General features: G+C 52.9%; 1 protein-coding gene across 6 annotated transcripts in view; it reads right to left on the minus strand.

Annotated features, from left to right (window-relative positions):
• Window positions 1-23,747, minus strand: part of GARNL3 (GTPase activating Rap/RanGAP domain like 3) — a 116,191-nt gene that overhangs the window by 18,627 nt on the left and 73,817 nt on the right. For all 6 annotated transcript variants that reach the window (XM_037158457.2, XM_037158309.2, XM_053667776.1 and 3 more), the window contains 13 exons: window positions 22,793-22,857; window positions 20,468-20,531; window positions 18,554-18,580; window positions 16,171-16,246; window positions 15,411-15,509; window positions 13,256-13,359; window positions 12,136-12,244; window positions 10,293-10,338; window positions 9,371-9,477; window positions 7,617-7,732; window positions 6,880-6,984; window positions 5,850-5,924; window positions 2,835-2,946 (listed from right to left, as the gene is read on the minus strand). In XM_037158457.2, the coding sequence (XP_037014352.2) occupies window positions 2,835-2,946; window positions 5,850-5,924; window positions 6,880-6,984; window positions 7,617-7,732; window positions 9,371-9,477; window positions 10,293-10,338; window positions 12,136-12,244; window positions 13,256-13,359; window positions 15,411-15,509; window positions 16,171-16,246; window positions 18,554-18,580; window positions 20,468-20,531; window positions 22,793-22,857 (1,105 nt within the window). The remainder of the gene's footprint in view (window positions 1-2,834; window positions 2,947-5,849; window positions 5,925-6,879; window positions 6,985-7,616; window positions 7,733-9,370; window positions 9,478-10,292; window positions 10,339-12,135; window positions 12,245-13,255; window positions 13,360-15,410; window positions 15,510-16,170; window positions 16,247-18,553; window positions 18,581-20,467; window positions 20,532-22,792; window positions 22,858-23,747) is intronic.

Consider the following 23,747-nt stretch of genomic DNA (forward strand, 5'->3'; position numbering starts at 1 on the left):
TATTACAGTCAATAATAGTGTAGTATGTATGGTGTCAGAGAGGTACTAGATTTATCAGGGTGGTCACTTAGTAAGTTATATAAGGTCTAATCACTGGGTTGTACACCTGAAACTAATATAATACTGCATGCCAACTGGAACTGAAAAATAAAACATTATTTTAATAAAACAGGCGATACTGTGCTGTGCAGAGTGTGCCGGCCTTTGTGCCCCATCACACCTTCCCCGGGGGCTGAGCAGGTTGGCACACACGCCGCACAGGAGCGGAGAGGAGGCAAGGGGGCTGAGCAAGTAACATGCAGATTTGGCTTCGTAATTTTCTTTATACTCCCTTTGTGAAGAAATAATATTTTAGAGCTGGCTTTTCTGTTACTGCAAAACCAAAAAAAAAATGGTGATGGCACATTTAAGATCAGTACCGAGTCTCCCTGCAAAGTAGGTTTTGCTCCACTGAGGATACAAAGGCTCTTGATTCCCTAATCAGGGCCTTGCGAGGAGCAGACTCTCAAGGGGTGGAGTCTGATGAAACTAGGCGGAGGCTATTGGGGTGGAGCAAGCAGCCTGCAGCGGAAGGAGAGACTCAGTAGTGGAAGCAATTCATAATATGGTTAAGTAGAGGCAAGAAAAAGGTAAACAAGGAAATAATGAGAGAATGATGGCCTAACAGCACAACCAGGAATCCCAGGAAGGCCTACCGTCTTGTTAGCAAAGGCCAACAGGGAAGCTTTACAGGGAAAGGAAGGCAGAGGCCCGCGCCGTGTCCGGCTGGTGCGGGGGCGCCCCAGTGTCAGGCGGCTCTCAGGTTTGAAGGGGAAGGACCTCCTGGCAAATCACAAAGGTCCTTACGTCTGCCACCTCCACTAAATTGTGCATCCTTAAAGAGGAAAATTTCAAAAAGGGACTTGGTGCTCTTGGTTTGGAATTTGCATTTCAAAAGACAGAAGCAACTCAGAACTTTTTTTTTCCTGCTGTTTCTGGGCAAGCCTTACCATAGTCACCATGAAGCGTACACTCCTTCCCACAGCGGCAAATAGATAGAAATTAACATTCTTTTAATCATAACCAGGACTATATTTTTGGAACTCTGTGGTAAGGTCCAGACAGTAACATTGGAAGAGTTTAATTTTAATAGAATGTAACGGGGCTAGGAGTCACCTCTGGGTTCTAAGTCTAGTGCGCTGACCTGCATGCAGCGTGACCTTGGGCAAGCACCTCGATTGCTCTGTAGGCCTCAGTTTCCTCATCTATGAAACTAAGGGACCAGACTGAACCTCTAAGGGCTGTGTGTGTTTTTAAAAGATTCTTTTTTTTTTTTTTTGGTTGTACTTTTGGTAAAATCTATGGGCTGTTACCATGTAGCAAGTTCACAAGGATACAGAAAAGATAACGGCCGGCCGTTTAATGAGTGAGGGCTCTGTGCAGATGCCTAAGCACTTGACCTCTGTAACAATTTAATCTCCACCACTCCCTCCTCGTAGTTACGGTGGCCGCCCCCATTTTGTTTATTCATCGCTTTTCATGATCATAAGCTGCTTTCCAGGCACTTAAAAGAATGACCTACACTTTAGAGAAGCTTGAAGCTCAGAGAGGTTATGTTCCTTTCAGATCACAAAGCTGTTCTGTCTTGCACTTTCTAAACTTAAATATTTAATTTAAATTCTTAAATTATGAATTTAAAATTACCTGCCTTTCAGTAAATTAGTTATATGCACAATTACATATATAAAATTAAAAAATTATGTTATGGGCATGCAATGAAAACATCTATCAGAAGTAACAGATACGGTCAGAAATAAGTCTATCACGAAGCCTCGCCCACCTGTCTTGTCTTTATGGAGGCACCTAGCACAGATGCCGCGTCGGGGTCTGAGCGGGGAGGAAAGGTGACGGCCAAGGGTGGGAAGATGCTGCACTTGCAGGCCATTATGTCACTCCCACAGCAATGGCTTTCAGGGTTCTCATGACACGTCACTGTGGTACCCAAAACCATGGGCAGTGGCTTCCACGCAGTGGAGGGTGTGCCCTGGGGGATGCTGTCTCCCTGCCTGTGGCTCTCTCTGCAGCCCCCGGGAGATGCTCCTGACCAGTGTTTAGCCCCTTTAACATTCCTTTGGAGCCTGGAACCATCCATGGGGCCTCTTGCAGGAAGGGCCTCAGGGTCCTGGAGTCTAAGTTAAACCGCAACCTGAAGCCCAACTCCCTCTACAGCATCCTCTCGGAGGACAGGTCCGATCGGGGGTGGGGCTGATCTGCGCTGACAAGGAGCTGACCACCCCTGAGGCAGCCCGGTCCACTCGGATGTCAGGAAGTTTGATTGTGCATTGAGTTGAAATCTGTCTTCCTGTCAAAATCTTTTTGTTTCCTTATCCATCAAAAATGGATTATCTAAGCTTCTTGCTGTTTTGGACATCAAATACTTTTTTCAATTAGAAACCTTAAAAAAAGGAAGCAGGCTCTCAGAGAGCATGTCCCCGGGAGAGCGGCTCCAAATAACAACACGTACTTGTCCATTTAGGGTGAAGGCTGGAATCGTGACAAGTACCAACTGCAGGGAGATTCTTTTCCGTGGGTCATTTGACACCCACAGAGCGCTCAGGGATCCGGGGAAGGGGCAAACCTATAATGCACAACTCACCCTCCGGCCAGCTCGTTCAGAAAATATTCCCTCTGCTTGTCCTGAAAACAAGGGGTTGAGCTCATCAGGAAATGAACTGTGGCTAACCTCTGTGGCTGAGGACACATTTATCAAGAGAGAGTGGACTGGCGGTCCCCCACCTTGGAAGTACTACAAGTCACACAAATAAAGACACTGGAAGGAGCGGCTACTCACTAACCATCCACTAGCAAGACGCCAGCATCCGTGGAGACCAGCAAGGCCTGGCCCCAGGGGTCTGCACACACGGCTTCATGGGGGAAGTGGCTGTAGAAACACTGGGGCTCCCAGGGCTGCGAGGTGACACAAGCATCGGAAGGTCAGTGCACCAGAGACAAGACGGCACGGCCCCGTCACGCTGCGCCCCGCCTGAAACAGCAACACAGGCGCCCCGCCCAGTGGCTGCGTGGGCTCTGGGCTCGGGTCCCTGACTCAAGAAGTCTCCTTTCAAACACACATGCAACAGGAAAAGAGCGACACCACATGTCTCTGACACCATCGCCCGTCCCTGTATCCGAAATGTTCTTTAGGGGCAATAGAGGCATTGGCAACTTCTTTTTTTTTTAAGCAGATGTTTTTAACACCTGGGAGTTGGACCCATTGATGCCTATCTTTTGGAGAATTCACTCTAGTTCATCGTGGGAGGGAGTTATACAAAACTCTATTAAAAGTGTTAGATTCCTGTGTTGCTGATTCAGCAAAATTATTAAAACATACACAATGCAAGAAGTTGATACTGTCTTAACAGGAACATGCTTACTGGCCCGGTCGAAGCAACATGATCTTAAAGAAAAAAATAACACACTTGTAGAAACACGGCAATGCTGGCGATAAAACCTGCTGACGTTCCCCGCCTCCACCCCCGTGACAGATTCACACCCCGTGACTCGTCCTTAGTTTCATTTCCTTTCAGACACGGCAAGTCTCGCCCATGGCCTCAGAGCTGCATGTGGGTGCCTGGGGTCGCCCAGCCTCGTTAAGTGGGCTCTTAGACCCCCTGGAATCGTGGACATTTCTAGCAGAACCGTGAACATGTCTCCAGACTGCGGAGCTTGGCCTCACCGGACAGAGAGGTTTCTGGGGATTCTCAGGGACAAGCCAAAGCTGTAGCTCTTCACTTTCTCCATCACTCAGATGTCCCACCAGGGCGGCTGGAGCGCCTGAGCGCACTGGTTGCTTGTGCACGCCCGGTGAACACACGCTCACGGACCCAGAGCGGAAGTGACAGCTCTGAGGTCACCTTCAAGGGTGTCATGGGGGTGAGGGCAGATTCTCTGTATCGTCACTCTCAGAAAAGCATGCTCTTCCCTCGAAGAAACCCACCTGCCTCAAAGTGAATATGCTAATTGCTAAAATGAGGCCCGACTGTTCCGAAAATGTCACACAAAGAATGCGAAGGCATAACCCGAAAAACGTCATTAACTGAAATGGCATTTCTGGAAGAAGATTTCTGGAAGTTCTGGGACTGTGACTTAACATACCAGGAGATCAGGAAAAAGCAAGTTGTGTTTGCCATTTCACTGAACTCCCTTCTGCCAGCTGGGGGGCTCGTATGGATTCCGCAGGGCAGGAGCGTGGCCTCCGGGCCTCCCTAAGCGCAGGACTGGAACCTCGCTTGCTAAGAACATCAACGCAGCTCACGAAGTGCTGGGTGCCTTGGAGGCTGACAAAGCCCCTCCGTTGGAAACTGAACCCTCTTGGGAGCAGCACGTGGGCCTCGGGCCGCCTGGAGCCCACTGTACGAGAGTCCACGAGGCCGGCTGGAGCCCACTGTACGAGAGTCCACGAGGCCGCCTGGAGCCCACTGTACGAGAGTCCACGAGGCCGCCTGGAGCCCACTGTACGAGAGTCCACGAGGCCGCCTGGAGCCCACTGTACGAGAGTCCACGAGGCCGGCTGGAGCCCACTGTACGAGAGTCCACGAGGCCGGCTGGAGCCCACTGTACGAGAGTCCACGAGGCCGCCTGGAGCCCACTGTACGAGAGTCCACGAGGCCGACTGGAGCTGCGCTTCTCCGGCGATGGCCTGGGGCCCACTGCCACGTTTCAAACTGACCCAAAAGATGGACGTTCACTCTTTGTTGGTCACTGCTGGACAAGTTACTAGTCCATGTACTTACAGTTGTTTGTATGCCTCGGAACTGCTTACAAAGAAGCCTACTAAAAATCACTGAAATTTGTTATTTATAAAGCGCTTGGCAACCCTGCAAATTCCAATATTCACACAGACAAGCAGCTGGTGGGAATTTCTGCAACTTTGGCAAAGAGGCTTTGCTCTTGGTCTTGTGTAAGTTGGGTTGTGGTTTTTGTGTCCATTGTATTTTGAGCTCATCGTTTTCCCAAACACCCTGTGCAGGGTCTGCAATGTGGATACAGACCACCTGCGCCTTTATCGCTGAAGTCAACATACTCGTAATCCTTTTGCTTTTATAGCGGACACTTGTGCGGTGCTGTGCTGTCCATAAATCTGCCCCATTTAACTAACCTACGGATTCAGGACTCAGACATAATTAAGCACATATGTTGCTTTACAATACAAACTCATGCCAACAGTAAGTTCATACTGCAGCTTGGTTTTTCCTCCCTCTCCTCTTCCTGGTCACCACGTCGTTCCTTCCCCGTGCGGAAACGAAGTTTTTGGTTGGCTGAGCAAGCTGTCCAGCAGGCAGTGGTTTCTCAGCCGTGGTCCTCAGACCAACAGCACCAGCATCAGCATCATTTGGGAGTGTGTTATAGCTGCAAATTCTCAGCCCCTGCCAGACCTCCTGCGTCAGAAACTCCAGGGGTGATTCGCATGCACACAAAAGCTTGGAAGCCCAGCCCCAGAACCTCACTGTTCAGAGTGTGCCCGTGGCCACATGATGCTTGTTAGAAATGCAGACCCTGACCCGGCCCAGGACCGCTGGGTTGGAGCATGGATCTGGCCAACATGTCCAGGTGAGCTGCCTGCACTCAGGGCCTGGGAAGCACTGTCCGACCGGGTCTTCAGCTCTGCTCCCCATGAGCGTGAAAAGGCAGGTGTGTACGGTGGGCACAGGGAGGCTCACACTCCCTGCTACCAGGGCTTCCTCTGAGGACCCCCGGACAACAGACAAGCTCCTCTTCCTCCTGCCCCACAAACCTCTTTCTAAGATCTAAATAACTTCACTGAGGAAAAATGACATTCCTGGTTGAACTCGAAAGTCTTGTCCACTCACCTCCTTTTTGCAGATCCCTGAGGCCACCAAGCTGGGTGGAGCATCCACTCTCACGATGGATTTCAGTTTTAGTGCCTTAGAGAAGAGAGACCTTTTTTAAAGTGTGTTATCAGGCAGCGAGAGACAGCACGATCAAGAAATATGATTGGACATTTAGAAAAACTTAAACAGGAGTAGTTTCAGACTAAAGTTCTGGGCTCCTGCACCGCCCTATCATGGAAGAGAGGGCCCCCTCGGCCTGACAGGGTGAGGGCCCAACGACAACGTCCCAACCCAGGCACCCCGGGTGCATCCTGTCATTCCCACCAATCAGCATATCAATACAGTGGCTGCCACGTCCTGAGTATAGAAGACAGGTGTCAGACCCCTCCTGACACCTGACGAATCTGAACGTCCCAACATGCAGTCGGGAATCTTTATCAAGGGCTGGCGCCAGGGGCCCTGACACAGGGCACCTGTTTTGGGAAACAGTGACCTTGCCTCTAAGCTCCCCTCAGTCACCCTGCTTCACCCTCTGCTTTTGGGTCAGATCCTTCTCTGCAGCTGGCAGCTCCCCTTCGCCCTGTTGTGACGTGGGGTCAAGGCAGAAAGTGGTGGCGCCTCTCGGAGCCGAGAAACACAATGTCGTGTGGGAGCAAGGCAAAGGGGGGCGGCGCCTGGCAGCCACCTGCCTGTGGCGACTGCGTCCAGGTGGTGGGGTGGAAATTCTGGTCTTCTGTGAGGACACGGCCACTCTGCTCCCTCCTGTCCCCAAATCGGCTGGCCGCTCTTCAGAAAGTTCCCCAGGCAGGCAGGCGACAGGACATGCTCCCTGGGCCCTGCCACCTCTGGCTCTCCATCAGCCGCATCCCTCTCACTCACACCTGCACAGACCCGCGCCTGCAGGCTCATCAGAAATCTCGCTCTTGGTTCCCTCAGTCAGCCTGGGGGAAGGCACACGCCTCTGCACGAGCGTGCAAACACAATCTTGCAGGTTCGGGTGGGACTCACAACCACACGCCCTGCAGAGAGGTTCCAGAACACAACCCACCTGCCCTATTCTAACAAACTCGGCCTGGCGGGCCTCCTCTTTCTTCCGCGCCGACTTGGGCGACTCTGGCAGGACGTCACTAAAAGATCGTCTGTTAAGCATGTTCTAAAAAAGAAAAACACATTATGAGTTCCACAAACGCTTGTCAAACCTCCTTCTCTGGCTTCTTGGAAGGCACAGGACTACTTGTCCAAATGCTCCTGCTTCTGCCTTCTGTGTCCATCCGCTCACTAGGCATTCAGGGGGCACCCCCGCCCCCCGTGCAAGGTCTGCGCCAGATGCTGGGGTCACAGAGGCAGTGCTGTGTGGACAGCAGGGGCTTCAAAGTCAAGCGAACCCTAAAACCCGTAAAAAAGTGCCAGCCTCTCTCCACAACCCACCCCCCCGTCTGCCTGTCCACCAGGTCTGTGGCACGGTCATGCTGAGTAACGCCACCAAGCACAGCCCCCCACCCGAAGCACGCTCCGACGTCCAGGGATCCCCGTTCGACACGCCAGCCCCAGCCTGCACCTCGATTTCCACGGGCCCTGGCTTCTGAAACTCACGTTCCCGTGTATGGAGAGTCAGCATCCCTCCTCGTCATGGGAACCATGCGAGACGTCAGCTGGGTGGCCCCAGCCTAGCCGTGACAGCAGGACCAAGGCGACGCCTGTGCCATCCCACCCAGGAGTGCTCGCAGGGACCTGTGCTCTCCACTCAGACCTCACGGGAGGAGGGAGGCCCGCAGGCCGGGTTACCTTATGTACATCTGGCATCAGATCCTGGTATAGAGATCGGATCAGCATGTCCAGTGTACGCCGGCGCTTCTGGGCGAACGTTGGGGTTTCCAGAGTGGCTTTTTCACCGTTAATTACTAAAATAGACCAGGTTATAAAGGCAGTTATAGATATCCACGTGCTACTGAAGAGCGTCCTTTCCAAGGAAATGCCCGGTAGGAAACAGCACCCGCTGTCCTAACGCCAGCATCACCACTGGTAGCTCCGTCACGGAAGGAGGCTCGCGAACTCCCCGGCCTCCGTTATACAAACCCGTGCTCCGCAGCCATGGCCACCTTACTTTCCCGCTGGGCTGCAAGCTTCCCGAGCAGAGGGCACACCCAACTGCCCGAAGACCTAATATGCACCCAACCTGCCCCATCTACCACCCCACCCATAGTATCACCCATTCCTCCATCTGTCCGTCCACCCACCCACCTACCTGCCCAACACTGGGGCCAAACCACCAGCATGCCATTCGACAGCATGAAATATATATATTTGCTATGTTTTAGAAAAAAATAATAATTGCCTCAGCGGAGTGCTCAGCTTCTTAGCCTACTGGAAGTTTCTTCTGGGGAATAGAAAGCTAGCGGGCTAGCGGACTGGACACCAGGAGTCCCTGCAGTGGACTGTGCGGTTACACATGGGAGCACAGAGGGGCAAGCGTGTGACAGAGGCCAGGAACCTGAGGTCAGGCCGATCTACCTGCACATTCTTAAGCAAACTATTTAGCTCCTCGGGGCTTCACTTCTCTACCTTGTAAAACGGGTGTAAGCCTTGTACAGGTGCCGGGAACAGCATTTCCTTGTCAGGGACGTTGTTGCTTGTTAAACGATATCAAACGTGAGGAGTGAGCACAGTGGGCGGAATCAGTCTGCCCTCACCCAGGACCCCTGTTCGCCTACAGACGTCCCGGAGGAAGGGCAGTGCTCACAGACGGGCGGTGGCTCCCTGGGGACAGGCGTCTCCTGGGAAGACCTGCACCGGAGACGAACTGGGGCGGCTTGCCGGCGGGCACCTCAGGAATTTAAACTCCGCCTGTCTACTCTTTCCTTTCACTCTGTGACGGGGATGTTTTTGTTTGAGGGTATTTTCTCCTTAGTGCCCCAGAAATATCCATTTTAAATGACTCAGTTTTGGCTGAATAGGGGGAGAGTGCAAGTGTTTCATCGAGATGTTTTGTGCCTCTCCCTGTCCTCTCGGAGTTCCCCACCTGACCCCCCTCTGCAACCCTCACCCAAAGCCACGCTGCAGCTCGGAGACGTCGGAGCCTGGGCTTCTGCCCGCGCTCCCAGTCCCAGCCCCTCCGGCCCGCCTGGCTCCCTCCTCCGGGAACCTGAGCACGCCCTTTCCACGACAGGCAGCCTGTCTCCTCCCGCTGCGAATCTCTGACTGCACCCCTCATGCCCCGCCACCCCACGCTTCGGAGGGGGTCACCCTGCCCACCGATAACCTGGGTCCTGAGTGCTGCTGAGCGACAACGGCCGGCCTCCCGAGCCCCAGGTTTCAAGCCCCTTTCCCAAAGGCAAGGAGGGCGTAGGTACAGACGAGGACTTGGGAAAACCCGTGCAACAGCGCCAGACCACTGAACACGCTTTGGGTGAAGAATTAACAACACAGAGCGGAACCGATGCCTGAACAGTGATGCTTTCTTACGCAGCAATCCGGGGGAATTGGAAGAAGGATATTCTGGTGTAGAACAAGGAGCAAAAACATTTCAAAACCAAACTTACGTTTCACTAGCAAAAAGTCCCTGAATTCCTGGCGGTCTGTAAACACCGGTGGGGATGGCAAGGGTGGGCCAAAGAGCGGCACGCTTTCTTCCGAAAATATTTTCAGCCTACGACGTAGAGAGCATTTCAGGGTTATTTGTCTGCTTCGGACATCACCGACATGCCGGCCTCAAAATCTGTCTGGTTGCCCCTGTGACGTGTGGGGAATATTCGCTCCGCAGGACGTGCCGTCCTGTGGGTGCCGGAGCCCTGGGCACCGCGCAGCTCCCCCGGGTGCTTCAGGGCAAGGCCAGGTCTTCCTGCGTCTTTGTGGCCCAACCCACTGCCCTGGGCAGGGCCAGGTACCCCAGGAGTAATAGCAAAGGCCACCACTGGGCACCCACGCGTCCCAGGCAGCATCCTTGGTGGATTCTCGCCAATGTGCTAAGCTAGTGTCATCACCTTCGTTCTGTCATTGCCTGGGACGGGAGGGCAACACTGTTCCCAAAGCCTCAAAGTTAGTAAGTGACAGTCGGGGAGTTGGGATTCTGTTGGGCTCTATTTGGCTCAAAGTTCACACTCTGCACAACCTCATGACACCCTTCACAGGCTGGTTTCTGAGAACAGACAGACAGACAGACAGACAGGATGTGATCTAGGAAAGGAGATACTCTGCTCCAGACAAAAGATGTCAGACCAGTGCCCACTGCGGAGGGCGATACAATCCCAAACCAGCCCCGACCCTGGGTCGGCCACACGTGGTACCGTTACACGGAACGAGGTTTCCCGGAAGAGATGACGGCCTTGAAGAAAGTTCTCCAAGGTTAGGACACGTCACATCAATCGAGAAATACCTCTGTCCAGAGTCTCATAAAATGATGGCTAAATTAACAAGTAAACATGAGAATTAGAACCGGCAATCGATGACCATGGCAGTACCTACCGGTAATTGTCATTTTGTGGATCGTACCTCACTAAGGCAAAAATATCTGCGGTGATGGTTAAGGAGATCAATCAATAACCGGGTGCTCACAGCCGACGGCTTGCACTCTGAACACCCGCCTCCCCTGCACCCCCCTTGCAGTCTCATCCTGGACCTGCCCTTTGTGGCCAGGCACCTGTCACCCTCAGGGTGACTTCTTTGAAAGAGACAGCCCAGGAGGACTGAGGTTCACCCTCTGCATGTTCATCCTTTGGGGGAAGAGCTAACTCTCCAAATCTGTCGGCAAAGCAATATAAATAAAGCTACTAAGCAACAAAGAAGCCAACGAAGCGAAAAGAGCAATTCTGTCGCTTGGAAATGTAGAGAATCCCAACAGGAAATTAGTCATGGACTTCATCTTACACATTCTGAAGAGGGAAGCAGTTCAGACGTTCCCTCTGTGCACACACCTCCCCTCTCTCTGGCTTTGGTAGACTAAACAAACCCAAACAAACCCAAGTGGCTGGCGGCAGCCCCCGGGGAGCCTCCACCTGGCTTGTGCCGGACCCGCGGAGCTAAAACAGTACCAACCCTCCCACCAGCTTCCCTTTTTCCTCCGGCTCCTCCTCCCCGCCACCGCCCAGCCCAGCTTTGCTTACTAGGCTGAAAAGCCATAGTAAGCTCCTCAAAGTGTCTCCACAACTAGACGCAGTGGAAGGAGTCTGCACAGACTGACTCCCTGAAGGTTCTGGAGAGTCCTCTCCAGACACACGTGCGCCGAGCCCCAGAGCTACAGTGGGCCACTGAGGGACACTCTAAAAGGAATGAGCACCCCCGGTCACTTAAAGGGCTGCCTCCCTCCTGTCCTGCAGTGGCCGCGGAGAGGCTCTCTGCCCACGGGACCTCTGCAGGCGGGGAAACGTGGTCCCACGTCCCAGCCAACAGAGCGACTGTCCCAGCGAAGCAGGGCTGGGAGCGGAAACGGTTCGCCGTGAGTGTGGGTGCCCTCCATCTCCTTCCTTGCCCTCGAGGGCGAGGAAGGAGTTTGGCAATTTCAAATTTAAAAAACTCCCACGCTACATTGTTAGGTGACAACGAATAAGCCCACGTCTGCAGAGCAACCTACTTTGGGATGCAATGAGTCTTAAGGGTCCTGTCTCCCAGCCCTCTTATTGGAGTCTCCTGAAAATACCCATCAGGTACCTTTTACTAACTAGGTACAACCTGCAGAGGCACCACCTTGGGTCTCCCTCCCTGTGGGTGACCCCTGAGGGGTCCGTGGCCCAGAGTGACAGGGCCACACTGGGTGTGGGGCGGGTGGGCCAGCTCATGCCCCTCGCCTGCCTCGCTGGCTGAACTTGGACGTCACATGGAACTTCAGCAGGACGTTGCTGCCGTGTGAGCTCAACAGAAATGAGAGGATGCAGAGCGGAAGCAGTGAAAACATGACCAACTCTGTCAGTTCTCAGAGTGTGAGAGCTGACGATGCTGCGGCTGTTACTGGGGCTTAGAATCAATGAAGAAACACTATTTTGGTGTTTTATCTTTCTTCCCTTGCAAGTTTCTCAGAGGATTCAACTAGAATTCTTCTAACGAATTCCTCCTCACTGACGGATGGCAGGAAGCCTCCCTGACTTCACAGACTACCTGGGGAAAAGGAACAGATCGCAGGAGTCCGCATCGTCTGGGAATCAATCCATCTACGACCCCACTGGATGGAGAGAGAAGAGGCAACAGTGCCGATGAGAAAGCCCCAAAAGGTGCGTTTGAGATCTGGCCAAACAATGACAACACACGAGTCCGTTACAGCACTGGCGGGAGGGGCTGCCCGCAGCTCGAGGCGCGGCACCAAGGCGCAGGATACGAGTGAAATGGGAGCGGATCATGGAAGGCTTGAAGGCAGGAGAGGGCTCCTCCCCTTCCTGGAACACAATGGTGACGATGTCATTCCCGATGTGGCGCTTCCTTTCCACCTGGAGGTGAGCACAGATAAGGCAGGTCACTGAGAAGGTCGCTGGAACACAGCACAGAGTCCCAAAACTAACACAGACGAGCGAGCACGAAGACCAGAGCCCAGACGCCAGGCGTCTTTGACCTCTTGCCTCCCGCATCTTACCAGCCGTCTCTGGCTCTGCCGCCACCCCTCCCCCGCCTGTCTTCTGCACAAGCCCCCTAGCCAGTCGCCCTTCCCTCCTCCCTCCCAGTGCACTTTTCTGACCGTGCTCATCTTCATTCGCCACCTCCTCAGCCTCGCACTCCAGGCCCCCAAACAAGAGGCCTTACATCAGAATTCCCCAGAGTGTATTTTTAGAAATGCCTTAGTCTGCAGCATAGACCTGGTGCCCTATCTATCTGACCCCAGCTGACCTTTCCAAAATGACCTCCTAGGTGCGGGGTCAGCAAGTTTTTCCATAAAGGGCCAGATAGGAAACATTTTCAGTTTTGTAGAACGCATCATCTCTTGCAACCAGCTGCTGCAGCTCTGCTGCTGTGGTTCAGGAGACGCCAGGGCCACAGGTGAGTGAGTGGGCATGGCTGTGTCCTGAGAAGGCTTTATTAGAACGCGGATCTGGCTCACCGGGCCTGGGTTCCGAAGAAGGGTCTGGCTGGAGGTGTAATTTTGGGTGTCGCTGCATAGCAGAGCTATTTACAGCCATGAGACTGGGCTAGAAGAGCTGTTTAGAGCCAAGGAGTGAACGGGCACAGGAGGAGAAGAGGGTCAAGAACTGAGCCCTGGGCACCGCAATGCATGAAATGCGCCCAAGACCCAGAGCCAGTCCCCAGCAGAGCTGGGGTTTGGTCCAGAGCCGGCTGATCACAGAACCTATGCTTTCATCTGCTACCAGGGCTGTGGCTGGGAGACCAGAGGGAGTCAGTGGGCAGGACACCACAGGCGTCAGGAGGAGAGGCCCAGAGAGGCAACACCTACGCTCGGGCCATGGGTTGGAGGCCCGCGTCCCCAGGCTGCCTGTGTTGGCACGTACCTGCTGTTTGTTCTCTTTGGAATACGGCAACATGGTGGAGACGTGAAACATGATCTCGTGCCCTTGGTATACAGTATAAACCGAATGGATCCCTGTGGTATCGTCTGCGAAACACAAGCACGCGCTGAGTGGGCGCAGAGCCTTCTGGGACCAGAAGGAGGGGGTCTCTGTGCAGATGACGGGGACACCGTGCACAATCGGTACAGCGCCAGAGATCGCCGTCGCCCTGCGGGGAAGCGACGGCCTGGGCCCTGCCCACGTGGAGGGCCTGTGCTCAGTCACAGCTCGTGCGCTGTTGGAGGCCCGCCCCGCTCCTCGGAGGGTGGACGCCTTGAGAAGTCTGGACTAAAAAGGCCAGCGTGCTGCGTGTCCTTGCCTTCCACTTACTGCCGGTGCCCAGGGCAACATTAACACAGGCTGACGGGCGCACAGTGACCACGCCCACGAACAACAGGGCTGTGGTGCTGGCAGAGCTGCCCAGCGAGGGGAAGCACGGGCCCTGGAATCGGCCAGACCTGGACTCAGGTTCTCGTGAGCTGCATTCCTTTCCACAAGTCACCTTGCTTTTTCTCTGAACCCCCATTTCCTCCTTTGAAAATGGAGATAAAAATAGTACACAGCTCCTGGGGATGTCGACCAGATCCTGCCTGTGAAGTGCTTAGCTAGTAGAGTGCCTGGCCACAGCAAGGGCTGGCTGGACGGCGGCCATGACCGGAAGGGGCTGAGGGCTGGCACCGGGGAGATGAGTGGCAGGCGTTCCCGGACTCCCCGCGGCCCGCAAGGCTTGTGGGGCAAAGGCAGACCTGACCCCTGGGGCCGAAGACTTCACCCCCGCAGCTGTCGGCTGAATTGCTCACAGTGCAGCGCAGGCCTCGCACCCTGCCTGACCTTTCCTATTCTGAAATGACACCAGTGTGGGCTGTGGGGAGCTGAGGCTCCCGGGGGTAAGGGGACCTGGATTTGAGGCCTGTCAAATCCAGGCCAAATGAGCTCTGCGTCACCTGCCTGGATTACTTCAAGGACTGACTGACAAGAGCGGATAAAACTAGAAAAGCTATCCAACTGGAAGATAGCCTAGGTGATTCCAAATCTAAACGTGGATCTTATTTACCTTCACCCCCCCCTTACCCCCCCACACCCCACAAGGCTTCCCCTCAGATATTCCCAGTATCGCTGCTGGAGCCCCGACCCACCCCACTGCCCAGGGCAGAAAGCCCGGTGTCCTCTGATTTCTCCTCTTTGTCCCCATGTTCGATCAGCCATGGGTAGATCACATCGGTTCTCGACCTTTAAACCTGCTCTTGAATTGTCCACCCCACCCCTGCCCACAACATGAGCTCTTCCTGCTGCCCTGCCCAACCCCCCACTCTTCAGACAGCAGCTGGAGTGTTCTGCTCAAAGGCTCATTCTGACCCACCACACCCAATTTAAAATCCTTTCACGATGCAGATCCATTTAGAATACAATCCAGAATTGTTAATGTGACCTCAAATCCCCGTGAGATCATCCTCCCCTTTTTCCCAGCCGCTCCTCTCTCTCTCTCCAGCTGTAAAGATATCCTCCTAGTTTCTAGAACACATCCTGCTCTTTTCTGCCTCAGGAACTTCATAAACCTTCGCCGCATAGAGTTCTTTTTTCCCCTCTAGACTTTCAAGTCATCCCCACTCGTCACTCCCTGGAGGGAGGCCTCCTCTGTCTAATGGTTGGTCGAATGCCCCGGTGGCACTCTGGACTCCTCCTTCTTAGTTCCTCCAAGTTGTAGGACTAAACCATCTGATACTTATCTGCTCAGTGTCTGTGCTGTCTGCTGGACTACAAGCTCCTAGAAAGCAGGGACCCTGTTGGTTCACCCACTGCTCTGTTCCCCCCACCCCCCACCCCCCACCAGCCTCGCACGGTCCTGGAGCAAGGTCAAGGGTAAGAACTGATGGGCAGACAGTGACTCTGCTACACCTCGGGGTGTGAGGGCTACTTAGTCGAGCAGAGCTCAGTGGAGCCACCAAACATGAGCAGTGACCCCCATGCCAGCCTAGGTGTGAAGCTCTCACCCCCTCTTGTCCTCCTCCTCCCAGTGTGGGCATAAGTGCAAACACAGATGAGTCTGAAGACAAAAGTTACACATATCACAACAGAACACATCCAGAGGCAAGCTTACTTTTGGTGTCCAGACCGCCGCGGTAGCCTGTCCAGCCCTTTAGAGTGACGGTGTCACCCAGGAGGTTTAAAAACTTTTGAAAAGCATCACTTCCAATTTCTGCAGGAAGAGGTAAAAGTGTGAAGACGGCATGGTATCAACAAGTCCTCATTTTCTAACTGAAGTTGCCTGGGAGGCTCTGCAGATGTGTCGGTGGGAAGAGAATGGGGAAGTCGCGCTTCCTTCTACGATCCCCCACAGAAGGGCCCATGATCCCCGGGAACCCACCGACAGGAAACCACACGGTCAGACCACCCAACCTCCCCCACTGCTGGGCGGGGGTCACAGGTGTTTTGTATTTCAAGATGAAAACGTTGTTACTGTTTCCCAAGTAATACACAGGTATTGAACATGAAAAATGCAAATAACAGGACAAAGACACCATTTTGTAATTATCCCAATCCTGAAAATCAGGGAGAAAAATCCCTTCTCTGCTCCTGAGACCGTGTAGAACCGGCTTCTTCGAATCCCGTGTAATTTTCCAGTGAGACCGCCTTTCCGGGGTGAGGGCCTGGTACATGTTTCGTGATGGACATTTAGGAAATGAATGACACTGGACAACACCTGCCCTACAAAATCTACCCCACAACCTCATAAAACTACTGGCTGTTCCTTTGTATTAAAGACTACAACTGAACTGGCAAGTTCAGCTTGGACCATGGAAACTGCGACGAGGCAGAAGAGGGTGTCCATCAGCAGAAAGCGGGGGGGAGACACTCACCATTGCTGAACATCTCATCATCGGTGAGCTGCCCGTCTTTGGCATAAAGAACTCCGAACTTGAAATTCACAGAGCCCTTACAATAGGACAAGAAAAGGGGGTGACTTTAATTCAGTCATCAAAGCACACACAGTTAAGAGACGTGCTGGTCATTATCTAGGGAAATGGCAATTCTGACCCATATGAAGGACAATCATTCTTCTATTTTTGCACGTTTTTACAGCTTACAGAAGAAACACTATGCTTTCATGTGAGCTAATTCGTTTGGCGTGTCATTGCCAATGGCATCTGCAGGGTGCCAGGTCCATTCTGAGGCCAACAGAGCTCAAGATGAACAGCACACAGGACCCACGGGACTGACACCATATCTGATCATCCCCCCACCAGCAGCGGCCCAGACCCCAAAACTCCACACAGCAATCTTGGGCTGAAACCTGTGGACTCTTTTAGAAATAGAAATGGGAACTGCAGGTGATTTATTTGAAAAGCTCGCTTCCTCCAATTCCTAAAGACACTTAACCTCAAGAAGTGACCGAACAGATGCGGGGCGGGGAGGCGGTCAAGAAGTAGCTGGTACAAGTATTCACGACGCCCCACTTTCTCCACTGGATTAAAATTGGCTCCTGCAGGAAGGATGAATGCCCAATGTAAGGGAAGAACTTCTACAGAAGATGGTGGAATGGGATCGGAGAGCTCTGTGTATTCTTAATAGCTTTTTCTTAAGCCAAGTCATGTGTTTACAGGTCTTCATTATATTATTCTTAGTACTTTTAAAAACTTTCTTGAACTATTTCATAAGAAAGTAAAATGTAAGTTTGGAAGTAGACCAACATTGACAAGGCTGTTAGACCCACCCCTGGCTGGGGGAATTCTCGATGGTCATCTAAGGGGCAGACGAGAACAGAGGTGTTTAAAGCACTGGCCAGGGGTCAGGGGCAGGAGGTGAAGGCAGGACGCCAGGTTGCGGGACCACTGGGCCCCGCAGCCCCACGGCTCTGAGCAGCAAGGGTCTCAGACATTTTTCTGTTCCCAGCACACCTGAGGGACAGAGGCATAGTTTTTCTTTAATCCTCACTTGAGGACATGCTTATGGATTTTAGAGAGAGGGGAAGGGAGGCAGAAAAAGAGGGAGAGAAACATTGATTGGTTGCCTCTTCTACATGCCCCGACCAGGAACTGAATCGGCAGCCCAGCCATGTGCCCTGACTGGGAATCGAACTGGCAGCCTTTTGGTCTACAGTGCAATGCCCAATCCACGGAGCCACACTGGCCAGGGCCATAGTAGTTCCTATCTAGTGATTTTCCATGTAGGGCAGGGACGAGGGAGGGCCTGCACCTGGAGCTCCTTGTCTGGTGGTGCTTTCCCATCATGCGGGGCTCAGCTCAAACGTCCATTTCCAGAGAGGCCTCCCCTGACCTCCCGGAAGAAAGTGTTAGGGTGATCAGGGAGGCCTCTCTGACCAGGGAGCCTAACCCACTAAGGGTGCGGCCCGGCCACACGGGCTGGGACAGGCCACGATGAGGCTGCTGGGCTTGCCTTTGAGTGGGACGGGAAACCACTGGAGTTTGAGCACAGGGATGGTTAGATTTGACATATTTTAAAAGGACCACTGGGACACAGTATGAAGACTAGAACAGAGGTGAGAGCGGGAACAGGGGAACACTGCAGAGTCCGGGCCGGAGAGGACGGCGGTGGTGTCCAGGGGCGCGAACTCGCGTGGCGTGGCCGTAGGGGAGCGCTGAGAAAAGCTTGCCTTAGGGGTGTGTTCTGAAGCAGTGTCAGTAATCCGTACTGACGGATTAGACACAGGGCGTGGGGAGAGGGCTGTTGGGTTGTCCGAGGTTGGCCTGAGAACCGGGCGAGTGATACCTTCCTTTACTGAGGGGTACGGCTGGTATGCACAAACTATAATTAATGCACTCTAAACGCCCACGCACAGTACTGCAGATACTTCCCTGTTTGCTATCTCCCTGTTTTCTATGTACTTAGAAAACCCAGTACATTTTTTAAGTGGGGCAACGGGGACTGGAAATGCACAGATAAATGTGGCCTTCTATAAACCGAGTGTGTAGGAAGTACAAACACCCTATTTTTAATGAAAATTGAAACCTATTACCCACAGTGATTGCAAGGTTAAAATAGGACTATTTCCAAGCAGATTTAAGTAGCTTGATTGTTTTTATATCTAGGCAGCCAGCTGCATAGAAATTCTGAATCGCACCTTGATAAACCACGTTGACAAACCACGTCCGTAAACAGACCTCACAGGGTGGGTCTGCGTGGGGCGGGGGTGGAGCGGTCTGGCTGAGAGGAAGGGCGGGAGCTTGTTCATAAAAACGAAGGCAGGGCGCAGGGGGACAGAGAGCGCATCACGTTACTTACCTCTTGTTCTTCCAGAACCAGCAGGTCCTGTCAAACAAAGTGTGAAAAGTCACGGCCATGTTTGACAGGGATCATTTTATTCTGACTTCCCACGAAAGCCACGCTGTAATCTACCGGCACTTGCACCGCTCCCCCCACCCTCTCAGAAGTGCTTTTAAAATTCAAGTATAGCTCTACAGCGTTTTGTAAAATGCCTGGTCGTTTCAGAACGTCCTATTAGACTACGATGACCTGGAGACAAAGAGGGTGCTCAGCAGCGGGACCAGACACAGACACAGGGCTTCTCTGGCCATTCAGAGCCGGCTCATCACACGCTGCCGCTGAGAGGATTCTGGCCGGAAAGACGCTCACGGACTACAGCAGCCAGAAATAGATGAATAACATCTTAAAACAGCACCTGCCACCTCCCTGCTTGGCGGAAAGATGCCTTCTTTTCAATGCAGACGGCTTATTTTCTGTTTACTCTTTGGAGCCAGGGATTTGTAAGGACTCTTCCACCTAAACCCAAAGCCTGTGGCCCGAGGCTTCCTAAGAGAAGTCCACAGAGACCTGACAACAGGCGTGAAACCACTGCTGCTGCATTGCACACTCACGTGTACACACTCACGTATGCACACACACACACACACAACACACACACACAGAGGATGGGGAAAGCTCAGGAATAGTTACTTGTTAAGGAAAAGAAAGTCAAAACACGCAGGTAAGGCCAGCATGAAAGTCTTGTTTACTTGTCCTGTTACTTTGTGGAGAGACAGCAGGGAGGGGACCGCACGGAGATGAGCGACCTCCGCAGCGAGCTGCACAGAGGGGCATCGGAGCAGGCTCTGGGGTCACACCCGTCCCCAAGGAGAAAAGGGCCAGGCATGATAACCCACACACACGAAGGAAAGAAGGCACACGGAGCTGGCGTATGTCTAGTTCCGATTCGTTTTTAAGTGCGCTATGAAAAGTGCTTATCCGCTGGCAGAGCTGGCAGCTGCTTAAAGTTGAACCTCACACACCTGCTTTTGCTTCAGTTCCTTTTGGGGTTGAGTCAGGGTACAAATAATATTTTAGCCACTAAATCAAGACAAAAGCTATGGGAATTCACAATGCTATAAGTTTGGGGTGAGCTAAGTTGAGAGCCAATAGCTGTGTTTCACAATCTAACTACTTTGAAGGTTTCCCAGCAAAGACGGCTCACCGTCCGCTGCCTGAGTTATCCCCGGGATGGCAGCTGCGCGTGCGCACTCCTCTGCCGAGACTCCCCCGGCCTCACAGATGGAACCCCAGCCTGCCTCTCCAGCCCCTCCCCCCGTCACCCGTCCTGACGTCCCTGTCACACAGCTGGCATGCTACTAGGAACGGCCGTGTTTCTATGTTTCACGGGCGGAGTTCCAGAGCTGAACTGGTTGCAACTGCAAGACAAAAGTGTGGTCGACACCTTTTTGAGGGGCCATCACCCACATTAATGACTCAGGTGTTTTTCTCCCAACACACGTTGTTCTAACAGTCACGTCCCAAGAACAGGACAGCTTCCTGGCCACTCTCTGTCCTCTGTGACACCCAGCACAGCCTTCTACCTGAGTTACGAGCTCAGTAGGCACATGTGTATTTTACTAATTACAAAAAAGCCCTCACATTCCACATAATTAGGCTGATAAGATCCCTCTGAACACACACCTTTTGGCTCATGGAGGGAGGACCCTCAGCCTCACTCATGGAACATTTGAAAAATACAGACTCCTGGCCTGTACCTCGGACCAAGCACCCCAGAACCTCGGGTGTGAGTTCCAGCATGATGCTGTTTTCGAAGCCCCGCACGCAGGTGACGCTGGTCTGTACCCGTCGCTAAGGGTCATGGATGATAACGTCAGTTCTTATCTAACACTGACCCAATGGACGTGGTTACGAAGCATAAAGTTCTGTTACCTTCTGTATCTCAGGATGAAAAATTTCCCTGGGGCCCTTCTCGAATTTGTCCAGATCCATGGCACTGCAATAGAACGGACAGAGTGAGGCGCGGGGCGGTGGAAACTCCGGGACCAGGCTCGGGTCTTGACAGAAGCCATCGCTGTCTCCTGGGAAATCATGGAGGGGCCTGGCCCACGGAAGAAACGACCGATGAAGGAGGAGTCCACGTGGGGCTCCATGAGCACAGGGCGGCCCCCAAACACCGCACTGTGCTTTCCGTGCGTGCCTGCCCCCGGCAGCCTCCACTGGCCTCCTCGAGTCTTACTCTTATTTCCTACAACAGTGATTCATCGACATGTATGGAGCAGTTAATGACAAAATGAAGTGTAATTAAGGTGACCTGATGATATGTACCTTTCTTCTGCTGGTCACTCCTCTGCCACTTAGGGCAAAAGACTGTCTGTCCGTCCTTAACAAGGTCGTTCTTTGTTCTACTTAGGACAAGCAATGGGACTTTCCTTTAGCCTAAGTCCCTGAGAGGAAGCCCAGGGAAATGGAACTGGATGGTCTCTGGGGCACCTATGTTTGTAAGTGAACGATAAAAATAACAGCGCATCTGAGAGAGGACTTACTCATTCCAGGCACCCTCATTTAGTCTGTGTGAGGCGAGTACTATTTTATCTCCATTCTAAAGATCAGGAGATTGAGGCTCAGCCCAGGATAACAAAGCTGTTAGGTAGTAGGGTCAAGATTTGAACTCGGGCTTAGCTTATCCAACGCCATAGTATCTATATTTTAATTTCCCCTTAAGTTTCCAAGTTGATGATTGTGACAAATGAAGAAAAACTCTCTTCTTCAACTGGCAGAAACTGTAGCAGTTTTAATTTTTCACATTTTAAAGCTACGTTCTTGGCGAAGGTGGCCCTGGCTGTGAGAGGTGGGCTGAGAGGCGAGGGCCCTACTCAGATAACTAACTGAGATCGTAGCTGCATGAAATCCCTTGTCTTTGAACATAAAGAAGAAAGGAGCTGGGGGGACTTCTTTTTAGGGAAAGAAAAAGATTCGCAACAATCTTAAGCCACTATAATTCAAAGTGTCCCTTTGAAAGCAAGCTGCCATTTAGAAACAGCAAGATTCTTCCGTGCTCAGCAAGCAGGCTAACCTCTCTGCACAGCGCTTTCCGAGCCTGGGCTTCAGGCTGAGAAGGGAACCCCAGAGGCCCAGGGCAGAGAGGAGGCGGGCTGTAGTCTGGAGACCAAATCAGGCTTCACAACGAGATAGGAAACTTTTTGCTTCTTAACTCAGTGCCCTTTCACCAGCCAGATGCAATCCTAGATGCCAGGGTCAAGTGCGTCACTAAGGGACCCTCCGGCATCTGGGAGTTGCAGCTGGGAACATGGCAAACACCATCCCCTCCCACCACCTGGTCCACCGCTGAAGGGAGAGTGAGTTGGCCCCTGGGATAAGCTTGCACTTCCCGTGATAGGACGGCAGGTCCACAGCCACGCCCTGGAGCCCCGAGTCCGGGTTTCAACCCCAGCTCCCTGGTTCGCAGAGACCGGGGCCTCTGCCCAATGCCTCCACCTCCTCCTGGGTGGAGTGGGGATAACAACGGGCCAGCTCTGCGGAGCTGGTTCAAAGATTCGCTGAGAGAATGCCTGCAAAGCACTTAGCGCAGAGCCTGACAAACAGAAGCTGCTGCTCCTGTGCTGGGGTATAGTAGCTGGTGACAAAGCGACAGGCCCGCTCTGAGAGGTGGCATTCACAGGGGAGGCTGCCACCCCACACGGGAGGGACCCGGCTGGAAGGGGAAGGGTGGGCGCGTGAGAGGCAGCCGGGCCTGGGACAGCTACGAGCTCGGCTCCCTTGACTCTCTGTTGGGTGAAGAATAAGCACATTCTTCCCTGAGAAGCATTTGCTGATATAATTTCTATTTCAAAGCAGAAAATGAAAGGAAACAATATTTCCCGATTTTTTTATGAAACCAAAGCACCTGCATGTGTTCAAAGAAAAAGGAAGCAGACGACTAAGGCCTTCCTGAGATGGGGAAGGGCAACACTCAACATCAGCCAGACCTGGGTGGGGCCCCAGCTCACTGCGCCCTTGAGGTGTGACCCTGGCTGGCTCCCTGAGCCTCCATTTCCTCGTCTATGAGATGGGGACAATGACGATACTTGCTTCATAGGGTGGCTGTGAAGGTGACATGAGCTAATGCCTGTCGAGTGCTTAGCAAACCACCTGGCACGCGGCCGAGGCTTGAGAGGGTGGAAAGCTAACAGAATGATCACGGCAAAAAACACTGACAGAGGCTCCGGGACGGGCTTTCTGCTCATTCGTACTCACCTTAAAATGGACTTCACGGAGAGAGTCTTGGTGGGACTGTAGGGAAGGCATATTTTCTGGGTACCCTGGGAAGTCAAAACACCACATCAGTGCACAGACTGGCCATGTCCGTCTCTGAGAGGGCCTTCCCTCATCATTTCAAAGAAACCCACGTCCAGCCTTTCTTGGTTTTCTTCAGGGGGCGTGCACGTGAACAAACACATTCTATGTTGGGAAAATCTTGCTCAAGCTTGACAGCATCTTCCGCTGCCCCCCTCCCCCAACGGTGACGGACCTCCGCATGGCGGTGCTGTTCAACGTCGGCACAGACAGCTCCCCAGGGCCGCAGGTGCTGCGGCGAGCAGACGGGACATCTGGACCAGATGAGAAGGGGGTTGGGTCTCTGAGCCAAGAGTCAGATGGGCCTCAAAGATCATAAGAAGAAAACAGCCTCCATGTGCTCAACGGGACCCAAACGTGACAGCTCCAGGTCAGACACGTTGAACCAGAAGTCACCTGACTCTTCCGAACAGGTGTGCGTAAGGTGCGCTCTACCTGTGTCTGCATTTACTTGTCGAAAGTCTGTCTCCTCCTCTCTAAATGAGTACTCACTGTAACTAGCTCATAGAAAGTACTCAGTGAATATTGGTCACATGAAAGGGAATGAACGAAGAATCCGGATAGCTTAAGTAGAAGAAAAAATATAAACGGCCAATCCCACGAGCCCTGAGCTTCACTTCCCTGGAGGCAGTTCCTGAAGACACCACCATCCCCTGGGCAGGGCCGATCTCCTCTCTCTGCTCCATATACTCGCCCTCAATATGCCCCTGGCTTCTCTGTGAAGCCACGTTTGCAGTGTATATTGGGAAGAAAAGGTACACAAGGTATGGGTGGAGCAAGAGGTCAGGTTCAAGACCCTCTTCTAGACAGGAGGGCATCTGACACAGGCGGCCACACTATGGGGTCGGCCGGGGCC

Source organism: Artibeus jamaicensis, unplaced genomic scaffold (genome assembly GCF_021234435.1).
Source record: "Artibeus jamaicensis isolate MK-2021 breed Jamaican fruit bat unplaced genomic scaffold, CSHL_Jam_final contig_471, whole genome shotgun sequence".
In the NCBI taxonomy this organism is placed as follows: domain Eukaryota; kingdom Metazoa; phylum Chordata; class Mammalia; order Chiroptera; family Phyllostomidae; genus Artibeus; species Artibeus jamaicensis.